The following is a 13,984-nucleotide window of genomic DNA, read 5'->3' as shown; positions in this document are numbered from 1 at the left end:
TTTTGTCAGTGTTCCATCTGTGCTTAAAAAGAATATGGCATATATAATTGTTGGGTACAGAGGTCCATACATATCTGTAATTGACTCAGGTAATTATACTCAAATTTTCTGTATCCTCTTTATTCACTGAATTACTGTAGACATTAAAATCCACTCTGTGGATTTGTGTATTTCTCCTTCTGATTCTATTAATTTTACTTTATGCATTTTGGGCGATGATTTTAGGTCACTACAGGCACAAAATTGTCACCTTTTCTCAGTGAATTAAGCCATTTCCTTGTTTTGACATAATCCTCTTTATAGATGTAGTAGTGCTTTTTGCCTGATCTTAATGTAGCTTCACAGGCTTTTCTATTGGTTAATATTTGCTTGGCATCTCTTTTTCATCCTTTTTCTTTTAACTCTTCTAAGTCATGTGTAAAATGTAATTTAATTACTTTTTTTTAAAGATTTTTATTTATTTATTCATGAGAAACAGGCAGAGACACAGGCAGAGGGAGAAGTAGGCTCCATGCAGGGAGCCCAAGGCAGGACTCTATTCCGGGTCTCCAGGAGCATGCCCTGGGCTGAAGGCGGCGCTAAACCCTGAGCCACCTGGGCTGCCCCACTTTAATTACTTTTTAATCCAATCTGATGATCTTTGCCTAACTGGCATACTTACTCCATTTTGTACCCAGTATAATTACTGATATATTTGGATTTACTTCTATTTTACTTTGGTCCCACTATATTTATAGTCTTTTCTCCTTTTTTTTTTTTTTTTTTTTGGTCTTTGTCTTCCTTGGATTTTCTTTAAAAATTATTTAGTCCTCTTCTAGTTTGAAACTATGTCTCTTTTTGTGGTGGGGGCAGGAAGGGCAGGTTCTCTAGAATTTATAAGTACATACTTCCTCAAAGTCTGAAGCTAATCCCTTGTACTCTTTCTGGACAACCTAGAAACTTTTCTATTTAAACTTAAACTTTTAAATTTTCTATTTAAAAACTTTAAACTTTTCTATTTTCTATTTTATTGTTTTATATTTTAATATTATGTGTGTCTATTTAAATGTTTTTGAAAAAAATTGTAGTAATATCTCATTGTGATTTTGATTTGCATTTCCCTAGTGGCAATGATGTTGAATACTTTTCCATGTGCTCTTGCCATCTCTGTATCTTTGGTGAAATATTTTTTTCATGTCTCATTCATATTCTAATTGGATTTTTTAATATTGGATTTTGGAAGTTCTTTATATGTCTTAGATACTAATTCCTTGTTGGATATGCAGTTTGCAAATACACTGTCTCATTCTGTAACTAGCCTTTTCATCCTCTTAAGAGGTCTGAAAACAGCATAAGTTTTAAATTTCAATGAAGTCCAATTATTAATTTTTTATTTTATGAATGACGTCTTTGGGATCTGTTGGACAACAGTCTAATAAAATCCTTTGTTTAGAATTAGATTTCAGAGATTTTCTCCTATATTATTTCTAAATGTTTTTATTTTTTCACTTTACTTTTAAGACTATGATGCATTTTGAGTTCGTTTTTATGTAAGGTATGAGCCTTAGTTCAGGTTTAATTTTTTTTGCCTCTGAATATGTAGTTCACTGCCATATGCTGAAAAGGTTATGTTTCCTCCACTGAACTGCTTTCACACCCTTGTAAAAACATCAGTTGGATGTATTTGTAGATCTATTTCTCAGTTTCTGAGAACTGTTTCTATTTCTGAGTTCTCTGTTTCTCAGTTCTCTGTTCTGTTCCATTGATGTGTAGGTACGTCTCTCTGTCCAATGATAATACCCCACAGCCTTGATTACTACACATTTATATGTGATTGATTCCTTCCAGTTTGTCTTTTTAAAAATTGTTGTAGATATTCTAGTCCTTTGTCTTTTTATATACATTTCAGGATAATCTTGTCTGAAGCTAAAAGATTTGCTGGATTTTAGTTTTAATTGTGATAAAAATATATAACAAAATTTATCATCTTAGTTATTTTTTAAGTGCTGGTTCAGTAGTATTTAGTACATTCACTCTGTTGTATGATCATCACCATCATCCATTCCCAGAACTTTTTTATCTTTCTGCACTCAAACTCTTGTACCTCTGAAATAGTAACTCCTCATTTACCCTTCCCCACTAGCTCCTACCATTCTGCTGTCTATTGCTATGAATTTGAAAACTTCTAGTCCCTTATATAAGTAGAGTCATACAATATTAGTCCTTCTGTGTCTAGTTCATTTCACTCAGTATTTTGTTTTCAGGGTTCACCCACATTTCAGTATATATCAGATTTCATTCCTTTTATTTATTTTTCTTTTAATTTTTTATTTATTTATGATAGTCACAGAGAGAGAGGCAGAGACATAGGCAGAGGGAGAAGCAGGCTCCATGCACCGGGAGCCCGACGTGGGATTCGATCCCGGGTCTCCAGGATTGCACCCTGGGCCAAAGGCAGGCGCCAAACCGCTGCGCCACCCAGGGATCCCCAGATTTCATTCCTTTTAAAGGCTGATATTCCATTGTATTTATAAAGATGTTTATCTGTTTATCCTTTGATGGACATTTGAATTGTTTGTACTTGTCGGCTACTGTGAATAATGCCGCTGTGAACATGGGTGTACAAATATCTATTTGAATCTTTGCTTTCAGTTCTTTTTGGGTATATACTTAGAAGTGGAATTGCTTATTATATGGTAAATCTATTTTTAATATATTGAGATAATCCCATATTGTTTGCCATAGTGGCTATACAATTTTACATTCCCACCATCCTAAAGTTATAGTAATATATTTAAAATTAACAAAATTAATTAATTTTGTCATGAAAGGACTCTAGTCCTCTACAGCTTTGTTTCTTTCCTTCCCCATTTTATTTTACTGTCACAAATTACATCTTTATATGTTATATACCCATTAACATAGATTTACTATTATTTTTATGCATTTATCTTTTTTTTTAAGATTTTATTTATTTATTCATGAGAGACAGAGAGAGAGAGGCAGAGACACAGGCAGAGTAAGAAGAAGCAGACTTCATGCAGGGAGCCTGACGTGGGGCTCGATCCCGGGTCTCCAGGATCAGGTCCTGGACTGAAGGTGGCACTAAACGGCTGAGCCACCCGGGCTGCCCCTGCTGCATTTATCTTTTAAACCCTGTGCAAAAGTGGAATTCTAATCATTTTTTTCTCTGTACATAACGTTTCATGTTTCTCTGTTTTGGGGATTTTTTTTTTTAGTACAGAGGTCCCTCAAAAAATGAAAAATAGAAATACCACACAATCCAGTAATACCACTTCAGGGTATTTACCAAACTCCCCCTGCCCTCCCAAAAAAACACTAATTCAAAAGACACATGCATCCTATGTTTATTGCAGCATTATTTAAAATAGTCAAGATACAGAAGCAACCGAATATCTATTGACAGATGAATGGATAAATAAGATGTATACTGTGTGTGGGGGGGGCGATATTACCCATAAAAAATGAAAATTTGCTGTTGAGCACTGAAAAACAAGTGGTGGATGGGGGGATGTGTGGGGGTTAGACACATCAGGCAGGACTTACTGCCTGATTAACAGTTTGGAGGTCTTGGACAAGACAGTAGGACTTGCCTGATTTTCTGATGTTTAGGAGTGTTGTGGAAGGATTTGGCAGGTTTTAGGATGTGAGCTGGAGGGAATTTGGAAATAATGGGCTTTAATGAAGGCCTGCAGGATTTAGTGGATATTGTGGCTGATGAAGCAGAGCGCAGGGATTTTGGAGTATGACTGTGACAGGCGTACAGTGAGTGGCTGTAGTGGGTTCCACTTAGAGTGGGTTCCGTGGTGTACTGTGGGATTCACTTAGGGGAGGAGGGAGAATAGAGGAGATAGAGGGGAGAGAGAAGCATCTAGGCAGCAAAGTAGTATGAAGGGGGTTGCATTGGAAGGTACAAATTGGAGGGAAGCATGGAATTTACTTAGGATATCTCTCCCTAAGTTTTTAGTGGGGCATTGTGGGGTGACTAAAATGCAGTGAATGAAAGGAATATCAGAGGTTGCAGAGTAAAGGGCCAGTCTGTTTGTGTGTAGGGGGTATCCACCCTAACAATAGACGTGGAGGGGGCTGGAAAATCTGGTGGGACTGAGAATGTTGCACCCACGTCCAATAAGAAATAGATGGGCTTACCAGATACAGCGTAACCCTGGGTTCTGAGGCAGTGATGATGGTGGGGGCCACAGACTCCCAGCCCTGTCAGTCTTTGGTGGCCAGACCTAGTAGGTTTGCCAGGCTTAGATTAGGGTTAGTGGGTTGGTTTGAGTTGGAATTAGTTGGATGGGAAAAGAATCTCACAGAGCACAATCCGACTTCCAGTGCCCCTTTTTGCCACATATAAATCCTGTTGTGGGGTTTGTGGGCTATCTTCCAATTTTTGGAGTTTTAAGAGCTATTTGGGCCAACTGTGAAAAGAAGTTAAGTGAAAACAGATTGTTTCCGTGTCTATGTTGGCAGTGACAGCGGTATATATTCTTAGAGCTTTTGAAAGCTGGGACTAGGGGCACCTGAGTGGCTCAGTGGGTTAAGCATCTGACTTTGGCTCAGGTCATGATCCCACGGTCCTGAGATCCAGCCCCACGTCCAGCTCCCTGCTTATTGGGGAGCCTGCTTCTCCCTCTGTCAACCCCCCCCCCCACTCATGTTCTCTCTCTCTCTCTCTCTCTTTCAAATAAATAAATAAAATATTTTTTTTAAAAATGAAAGCTGGGATTAGAAGAGGACAGGGTTTTCATTAGGGCCCTGGGTGACTTTTTGTATCTTTATAATTGACAGCCTTGAGGGCAGCCTTATTCATGCCAGCCGGGAGGTAGATAATCATATGGCCCCTTCTCTCTCTTTTGGGTATATTGGGGCTGATAGTTCCATTCAGAATCAATTTTTGGGACAGTGATGGCTCCAGTAGGGTTGTGAGTGGTGTCCTGTTGATGGAGGATGTCTGCATGAATTTGAGCTGCTACCCAGATACTTCCCAGATTCTTCTTAGGGGAGAGGGTAGACTAGAAGATGACATAGATGTTGTGGTAGGTAAGATTATAGGATTGGTTGATGTATAGGAATTCTTTTAGAAAGGTGGTAGGTGCCCTGAGGAAGGAGCCCAAGCACTTTCTATTTGAATAAGGTCTGCAAGGGAGAGTGGCACCTGAATGTGAACAATGCCTTTTCCTCCCCTGCCACTTCCCTGAGGAAGAGCATGAGGTTTTTTTTCAGGGGGTTGGGGGAGGAGGTGCTAAGGGTTGGGCTGGAGAGGGGGCTGATAAGTGAGGGGTGGTAATGGAGCCATTGTGTCTGCCTGATTGAAATTGCAGGTGGAAGGTTTCTTCAGGAGGGAAGAGGGGAAGGAATGGGGTTTTCTGTTGAGAAGGACTTGACAAGTCAAACAGGGTTGACAGGAGAAAATCTAGATTAGAGGTAGACAAAGTCCTGGATATAAGGGATGTTGGATTATTTTCTCTTGTGTTGGAGAAAGTTTCTGAAATCATGTTATATTTGGAAATTTAAATTGCCATTTTTTTTTTGGACCAGTGATTATCATTATCTAGTTGGTCCTGAGGACAGGCCACATTGCAATAGAAAATGAGATGTTTTGGCTTAATGCTGGAGGTTGGGCCCAAGGTTTAGATGTTACAGATAAGACATCCAAGAGGTGTCACAAGGGGGTTTGGACGGGATCTGACCCATGATGGAGGTTGACAAGAAGAGGATTCTAGTCCCCAAGGAAACAAAAAATATGGGAGAGGCATCCCCACAAACTTCTATTTTTTGAAGGAAGGCACAACCAGAGGGCATCCCCTGAGAGCACGCTCTGTAGCCAGGGAAGCATCTCCCAGGTGCTACCTGTGCCCAGATTTCCTGGCAGGCAATCAGAAGATCTATGAGCCAGTTCCAAGAAGGGAAATGGGAGACACCTGCATGAAGACAGCCAGTGTTGGATGTGATGCCCAGCAAGGGGAGGTGGTCCCGGTCAGAGCCCCTGGGAAGAGAAGAGAAGGAAACAACGGGGAGATCAAGGCCAAGAGACAGGGTCAGAAGCAGGGAGCCCAACCAAGATTCGAGAATTAGTCCCAGATGGGCGGCTGCAGCCCGCTGCATCTTGAGTTGCAAGATATAAGGGGTTTGTCACTGTGGAGAGAGAGGTTTCAGCACCAAAATTTGAGGTTAACCCACCAGCAAGGGATTGAAGAAGAGAGAGAGAAACTGTGGCTCTGTGGAAAACACAGGTTTTATTGCGGCAACAGAAACCTGGAGAGGGGGTCCCCAGCCAAGGCTGGAGCCCTCGCCACTTACAGGCTGAGGGGTCCTTACAGGTTGGGGTTCAGGACGTGAGTGGCTAGAGTCCCTAAGGAAGATCACCTCATGGTTAGACTATTTTTTTGTTAAACAGGATGTTTGGTTTAGTGTTTTTTTTTTTTTTTTCAGCAATAGTCTGGGTGCCCATCCTTATCTGAGAAATCTGCGCTCACGCTCTATTGAGGAGCATGTTCTCTAAATATGGGCAGTCACATGGTGGTGTGTGCTCACCCCCCTGGAGGCAGGCAGGAAGGCTAGGGCTCCCACCAGCCCTCTGTTCACTCTGCAGTGAGAGTGCAGCCCTTTGTCTCAGCTCCCATCGGGGCCCCTCCCAGCCAGGGTTATAAAGCCAGATACTCAGGGCCTGTGCACCTGTGGCTCTGTCCTGCCTTCTGCTCCCTGGTCGTGGGTGCAAGAGGAGTCTCAGCATCCCATCTCTACTGGTGGTGCTGGTGCTGTTGCCAGTGATGCTGGTGCAGTTCCTCTGCATCGGGCTGGGCATCTGGCAAGAAAGCACTCCTGAAAAGCAAAAGAAGAAACCTTGGGGACCGGTTTCAGGTGAGCTGTGAATTGGTGGGCCTCGGGGAGGTGAAGAGCAAGGCCCAGGGCCTCCCTTTAACCTCAGAGGTGATCAAGCCTTCACTCCCTCACCCCACTGTGTTTCCTCCCTCTCTGCCTCCTCTCCTTTGCTTCTTCCCCTTTTGTCCTTGCTCTTCCCTTTGTCCTTCCTCCCCCGCCATCGATTTTACTTCACCTCCTTCCCACCTCAGTTGAATCCCTGACACTCCCCAGTTCCTCAGGCTTTGTTGCTGAGAGCCCTAAATTTGAGTGGAAAGGGAGCAAAGAAGATTTTGTGGATGGTGAAGGCAACGTGGGCTGCCCTTCGGGAGGGATTGGGAAGATGGTGATGGGTCCATATGAGTGGGGTTGGGGGAGCTACAGTGTAGGACCCGACCTTCCCCGGGCAGCACAGTCCATCCCTGGGAGTAGAGGGGGATCCTGTCTGTCCTCGGGCAGGCATGCCCCCTCCCAGGCATGAGCCAGGCACCCAGAAATCCCCAGCTTTCAGCCAGGCGGCTCATGAGGCCTGGGAACTGGCCACTGTCCAGGCTGCCAGGGCCCCAGAGAATGTGGTTCCTCCTGACCGACCTGTGGGAAGGCAGAGCCTGGAGAGCCTCGTGATGCCCAATTTCACTTTCCAATTCTAGTACATTTCCAGAATCTAAGAGTCTACGTCTATCAGATTTTTATGGCCAATGGAGTTTGCCAGGCTGAGCCAAGTGCCACCCAGACTGCAGGGAGCCTGCAGAACTCTCTGACAGCCGCTGAAGGTAGGTGGGAAGGTAGGTGGGACGTGCAAAGTCACCTGAGTGATGTTTGCCTCATCTTGGGGCGGTAGTTCTCAGGAGTCCCGGGGGCAAAAGTGGAGAGCTCCAGAAGGGTGTTTTTCCTAAAAAGTTGAAAAAAGGGGTCCTGGCCAGAACACATCAGGGATATCCCCGTGGGTGGTGGTTTTAAGTAAATGTCACCATATCTCTATAATCAGCTTGCTAGAATTTTACTCTGGAAACTCCCTACAGGGCTTGGCTTTAGGCTCTTCCTTGCAAACTCCACCATTAAGCACTGTGAAAAGAATCCTGTTCTGGGTTCTGGCACTGTTTGTAAAATTAGTGTTTCCATTGTTTGAGCCAGGGCTGAAATCAGTGTAACAGTATTTGATTATGCTCTAAAGCATCACATGTGATAGTGAATAAAGTGATAGTGAAATCCTTTGGAAAAAAAAAAAAAGTTGCAAAAGGGTCCTGGATCTGGTGCTGGACTGCCACCGACCCTTGACTGGACCAACAGACGTATCAGGAGAAGAAGTGCTTGTTGAGGGATCCCTGGGTCTTTGGGGAGTCCCCATGCAGACCCCAGGATGGGCGGGACTGGCTATAAAAGTTGTAGCAGAGCCTGTTTGTGGTGGTGCTTTTGGAAACTGAAGGCCTTGGTGGGGGCAAGGTGAGGGTTTGCGGGGAGATGGCCACTAGGGTGGCCATTGCAGGGTGGCTGGTGTCCCTTCTTACCTGGCAACTCAGGACTATGTGCCGTTTCTTCCTGTTGGCTGAATCACTCAGTCTTTCCACGGGTATGTATTGTTTACCTTGTAGATGACAAGCACTTGAACTTGCAGGCCACAATCAGAGATGCTCTTTTCTTGTCTTCTTCTCCAGATAACAAGCTCCCGTATGGAGACCGGGACACTGGGCGTCTCTCCCTGCCTTTCTGCAAACCAAGGGTGCAAATTGGTTTGGATACCACGGTGACACTAGAAACAACCGTAGAGATTGGCCATTCTTTGAACTGGTGAGTTATTCACTTAGTCCTTTCTGTGCTCCTGTAGCCTCAAAGGACGGGGCCATCCTGCCCCAGCACCGTTCAAGGCCTGAAGCCTGCCCTGCTCAGCTGTGGCTCTTGACATGTCCACAGCTTGACCCAGCAGATCAAGGCTTTCTGCTTCCCGCCACCCTTGGTGCTCTTTCTCTCAGATTCCTGTGTCAACCTCCCCTTTTCTCTCTGCACCTCCAACCCTCCCTCCCTCCCCTATCACTGGCTGCCAGATAGCAAGCTTTCCTCTTCCCTCTTTTCCTTCCTTCAACCCATATTTTCTGCTGGCTAAGCCTGGGAACTAGATGATGATTATAGAACAGTGAATAAAACAGACCTGCTTCCTGCCCTCAGGGTGCCTTCGGTTTAGAGGCTCCTTTGGTGCCAGGCTGATCAGAGCCACAATGGCTCCAGTGTCTTGCCTCCCTCTTATTCATAGAACTTAGGGCTGGGAGGGACTCCTTCACCAGCCCCTCTGGTACACACACACACACACACACACACACACACACACTCTCTCTACTTCCTCGGTCTTTCCCCCTTTCCACTATGTAGCTTTTTTTCTTAAGGAATGTGTCTTTTTAAGTTGGTGTTATTTGGAATCTTTGTTTTTATGTTTAACTCATGTAACTAAAATATTCAGTTTAGAAAAAGTATAAAATAGTGGCCAGAATAGACATCACTAGCCATCTCATCTTCTCATGTAGAGACATACCTTGTTTTAGTGTTTGGGGTATATACCTTTAATTTATCACAATTTACTTAAAGTACCTTATTCTCCTGATTTCATCAAGATTTGCTCTTTATCTTTGGCTTTAAGCGGTTTGGTGGTTCTGGTGGTGATGTTGTGTGTACTCCTATGTGAGATTCTTTTAGCTTCTTTGGATCTGTGTTTTGATGTTTTTCATTATTTTTGGAAAGTGTTGGCTTTTATGTTTTTAAGTATATAATATTCCATCCCATTTTCTCTTTCTTCTCTGTCTGGGAAACTAATCACATCTGTAGAATATTTTGTATTATCAAACGGCTATCAGATGCTATGTGCTGGTTTCTTCTTTCTATTATTAATTTTATTATTATTATGTCTCCTCATGTTTCTATTTCCTATTGCCCAGTCTTCAAGTTCACTGCTTCTTTCCTCTCCTGTATTGAGTCTACTGATGAGCCCAGCACAGAAATTCTTTACCTCTGATACTGTGTGATTTTATTTCTACCCATGGACTCTTTTTCTTAGAGATTCCATTTCTCTGTTAAGATTTTTCATCTGTTCAGGCATCCTGTCTAACTTTTTCATTCAGGTTTTTAACATATTGTAGTCAGTGTCTCTAATTAATAGTTCTAATGGGCCATTGCACAGTTCAGTTATGATAATTACTTTATCTTATGACAATTTATTGTTTTCTCTTGCCTTTGTTTGTAATTTTTTAATCAAATGTTTGGCACCATGGGTAGAATTGTAGAGAATAAGATAAATAGTATTGACACCTAGACATGGACATGCTTCTTTTTGAGTGAGGCTGTCAGCATGAGTTGAGTCAGTCTAGTCAGGAATTGTGATAGGTCATACTTTATTGTTGCTACTGTTACTTTCCAGGGGCTACAGGCTTCAAATTCCTCCTTTGAGGGAGTGCACTTTTCTTGTGTGTTGGAGGGTGTCAGGGAGGGTTTCCCTTTGTGTTCATGCCCCCATACCCTGTTTATGTCTCTTCCTACATCTGGCAAGTTTGTAGCTATGGTTTAGTCCATTTTCAGTCCTGCTTTCTTTCTTCTCTCCCCCCCTTTTTTTTATATTAAAGATTTTATTTATTTATTCATGAGAGACGCAGAGAGAGAAGCGGAGAAGTAGGATTCCCATGGAGAGTCCGATGTGACACTCGATCCCAGGACCCCAGGATCATGACGTGAGCTGAAGGCAGACATTCAACCAGTGAGCCACCCAAGTGCCCCTCTTTGTTTTATTCTTCTGGGGCTCCAATGGCATGAATCTTTTGTTATAGTTTCATGGATCCCTCAGGCTTTAATCGTTTGTGTGTGTGTGTGTGTGTGTGTGTGTGTGTGTGTGTGTGTAGTTTTATTTTTTGCTGTTTTTTGTTCTGATTGGGTAATTTCTCACTTTTTTTCCCCCCTATTTTTCTGTCTTCTGGTTCATTCTCCTTTTTCCCCTCATTCTGCTGCTGCTGAGTCCACTCCACTAAGGTTTTTATTATGGTTATTATATTTTTCAGTTCTAAAGTTTTTATTTAGTATTTATGTTTTATTTCTTTGCTAAAACATTTTATCTACTGAGGGTATTCACTTGTTTCCTTTTATTTTTTATTTTTTAAGATTTTATTTATTTATTCATGAGAGACATAGAGACATACGCAGAGGGAGAAGCAGGCTCCCCTCAGGAAGCCCAATGCAGGCCTTGATCCCAGGACCCCAGGATCACGACTTGAGCCCAAGGCAGAGGCTCAATCACTGAGCCACCCAGGTGCCCCTCTATTCACTTGTTTCAAGAATGTTCATAATTCTTCATGGAGACATATTTATTATGATTGCTAAAATCTTTTTCAGATAAACATGTCTGTCATCTCAGTTTTGGCATGGATTGCTTGTCTTTATATTTTACTTTCATTTAGTGTGGGATCTTCCTGGTTTTTGGTATGAAGAGTGATTTTTTGAAACTTGGACATTTTTAAATTATATCCTGGGCATACAATTTTACTGAAGCATTTTGTTTTAGTTGGCTTTTTTTTTGCAACAGTTCCGGCAATGAGGTGGACAATACCTTGTTCCTACCCAGTAGAGACAGATGTACAGGTTTCCCATTTGGCACCCAAGTCGGAGAGCCCTTCATTGCTGCCATGCAGGGTAGAGTTCCAATTTCACACGTGGTCTCTGCTGATACTATCATGGGGACTGCCTCAGTATGCTGGGTAATGGGGAAAATCTCAACCTCAGTAGACTTCCTCTGATACCACCAATGAGAATGGGAACTCCCCATTATTGTTAAGTGGAGGCAGAAGTCCTGGCTTTCCACATGGCCATGCTGACACTGGCAAGGGCCCTGTTTCTTACTGGGGGGTGAATGTCCCAACTCCTTCTTTGGCCTTACCTGATACAACCACAGCAGGGGGGTTAGGCACCTAATTATAGGCTCATTAGGGTGGAAGTGCAGGCTCCTGACTTGGCCTTTGCTTGCCTTGGTGGGTATGGGACTATAGTTGTTCTGTGGTTAGTTAGCTGTAATTAATTGGTTATTGTCTTTGGTGGGGGGGTGGAGAGTAAAAAAATTAAACATTTAATAATAAATTCCTTATATTTGTACAGCTTACAATTTTTAACATTTTATTTTAATCTCCATAAAGTTAATATACAGTGTTCTATTAGTTTCAAGTATATAATATAGTGATTCAACAATTCAGTACAGGGGATCCCTGGGTGGCTCAGTGGTTTAGCGCCTGCCTTTGGCCCAGGGCATGATCCTGGAGTCCCGGGATCGAGTCCCGTGTCAGGCTCCCGGCATGAAGCCTGCTTCTCCCTCTGCCTGTGTCTCTGCCTCTCTCTCTCTCTCTCATGAATAAATAAATAAAAAATCTAAAAAAAAAACCAAAAAATTCAGTACAGTACTCAGTGCTCATCATGATAAGTGTATTCCTTTTTTTCTTTTTGTTTTTTGTAAATATTTTATTTATTTATGAGAGACACAGGTAAGGGGAGAAGCAGGCTCCATGCAGGGAGCCTGACGTGGGACTTGATCCTGGGTCTCCAGGATCACGCCCAGGCTGAAGGTGGCGCTAAACTGCTGAGCCACCCGGGTTGCCCGATAAGTGTATTTTTAATCCCCTTTACCGTTTCATCCCTCTACCTACCTTCCCTCTGATAACTGTTTGTTTTGTATAGTTAAAAGACTGTTTCTTGGTTTGTCTCTTTGTTTTTCCTTTGTTTTGTTTCTCAAATTTCACATATGTGTAAGATCATATGGTATTTGTCTTTCTCTGATTGGCTTATTTCTCTTATTATACTCTCTAGGTCCATCTATCTTGTTAGAACTGGCAAGATCTCATTCTTTTTTATGGCTGAGTAATATTCCTCTGTGTGTGTGTGCGTGTGTGTATCACATCTTCTTTATCCATTCATATATCACACTTGGGGTGCTTCCATAATTTGGCTGTTGTAAATAATGCTACAGTAAACATAGGAGTGTACTAATCCTTTTGAATTAGTTTTCTCATATTCTTTGCGTAAATACCAGTTGTGCAAATACCCAGTAGTGTGGGTTGCTGGATCATATGGTAGTTCTATTTTTAAATTTTTGAGGATCCTCCCTACTGTTTTCCATAGTAGCTGCACCATTTTGCATTCCCACCAAGAGTCACCACGGTTCCCTTTGTTACCAAGAATGAGATGGAAAGAAAAAGAAACCTCAGTTCTTTTCACTGCCATAGTAAAGAATTGCAGGACAGCAAAATGAAAATAAAGCAAAACAAAGTTTTAGTCAAGTGCACTCCAAGGGAGGAGCCAGCCAGTCAAGAGAGACAATGGAAAACATTCCCCTACAGCCACAGTTTTCTACCTTTATTCGAGTAAATCAAATACTTTTTAGTATTGCATTTTAATTTTTCCATTGGCTTTTTAGCTATACGTTTGTGTATTTTTTTAAATGAGTTTTCTTTAAGGATTACTTTATCTCTTCACAGTTGAATAAATTAATACTGTACTACTTCACTTAAAAATTCGAAACTTTTTTTTTTTTTAAGATTTTATTTATTTGAGAGATAGAGCGAGCGAGAGAGCACAAGCTGGAGGGAGAAGGATACTCCCTACTGATCAGGGAGCCCAACATAGGGCTCAATCCTAGGACTCCGGGATCATGACCTGGGCCAAAGGCAAACACTTGACCAACTGAGCCACCGAGGTGCCCCAAAACTTTTTTTTTTTTTTTTTAAGTTGGCTCCATGCCCAGCACGGGAGCTTGAACTCACAGCCCTGGGATCAAGCCCTGAGCTGAGATCAAGAGATTGATGCTTAACCAACCGAGCCACCCAAGTGTCCTGAAAAAAAGAAACTTTTGAAACTATGGTTCCAGATACCTCCTCTTTCCTTTGTGCTATCATTGTTATGTGTATCTTTTTACGTTAAAAATAATTTTATCTTTAAGCAGGTATGGCTTTTAAAATTAGGAAAAGAAATAAGGTATATGTCTTATATTTACCACGTTTATTATATTTGTTCTCCACATTTCTTCCTGTAGATCAGAGTTGCCACCTGGCATCCTTTTCATTCAGCTTCCTTGAACAAGAAGAAATTACTTCAGCTTTTTATTTAT

General features: G+C 42.2%; 1 protein-coding gene across 1 annotated transcript; it reads left to right on the top strand.

The window, feature by feature from the left end:
* The first annotated feature begins 6,447 nt into the window (after positions 1-6,447).
* Positions 6,448-8,828, top strand: LOC119876288. The gene is made up of 3 exons (XM_038535732.1): positions 6,448-6,864; positions 7,515-7,637; positions 8,520-8,828. Exons 1-3 carry the CDS (start codon positions 6,774-6,776, stop codon positions 8,654-8,656), a joined length of 351 nt encoding a protein of 116 aa, XP_038391660.1. The 5' UTR covers positions 6,448-6,773; the 3' UTR covers positions 8,657-8,828.
* Positions 8,829-13,984: the final 5,156 nt, after the last annotated feature.

The sequence above is a fragment of the Canis lupus genome, chromosome 5 (assembly GCF_011100685.1).
Source record: "Canis lupus familiaris isolate Mischka breed German Shepherd chromosome 5, alternate assembly UU_Cfam_GSD_1.0, whole genome shotgun sequence".
Classification (NCBI taxonomy): Eukaryota; Metazoa; Chordata; class Mammalia; order Carnivora; family Canidae; genus Canis; species Canis lupus.
The sequence above is the reverse complement of the archived record's forward strand: the minus strand, read 5'-3'. Positions and strand labels throughout refer to the sequence as shown.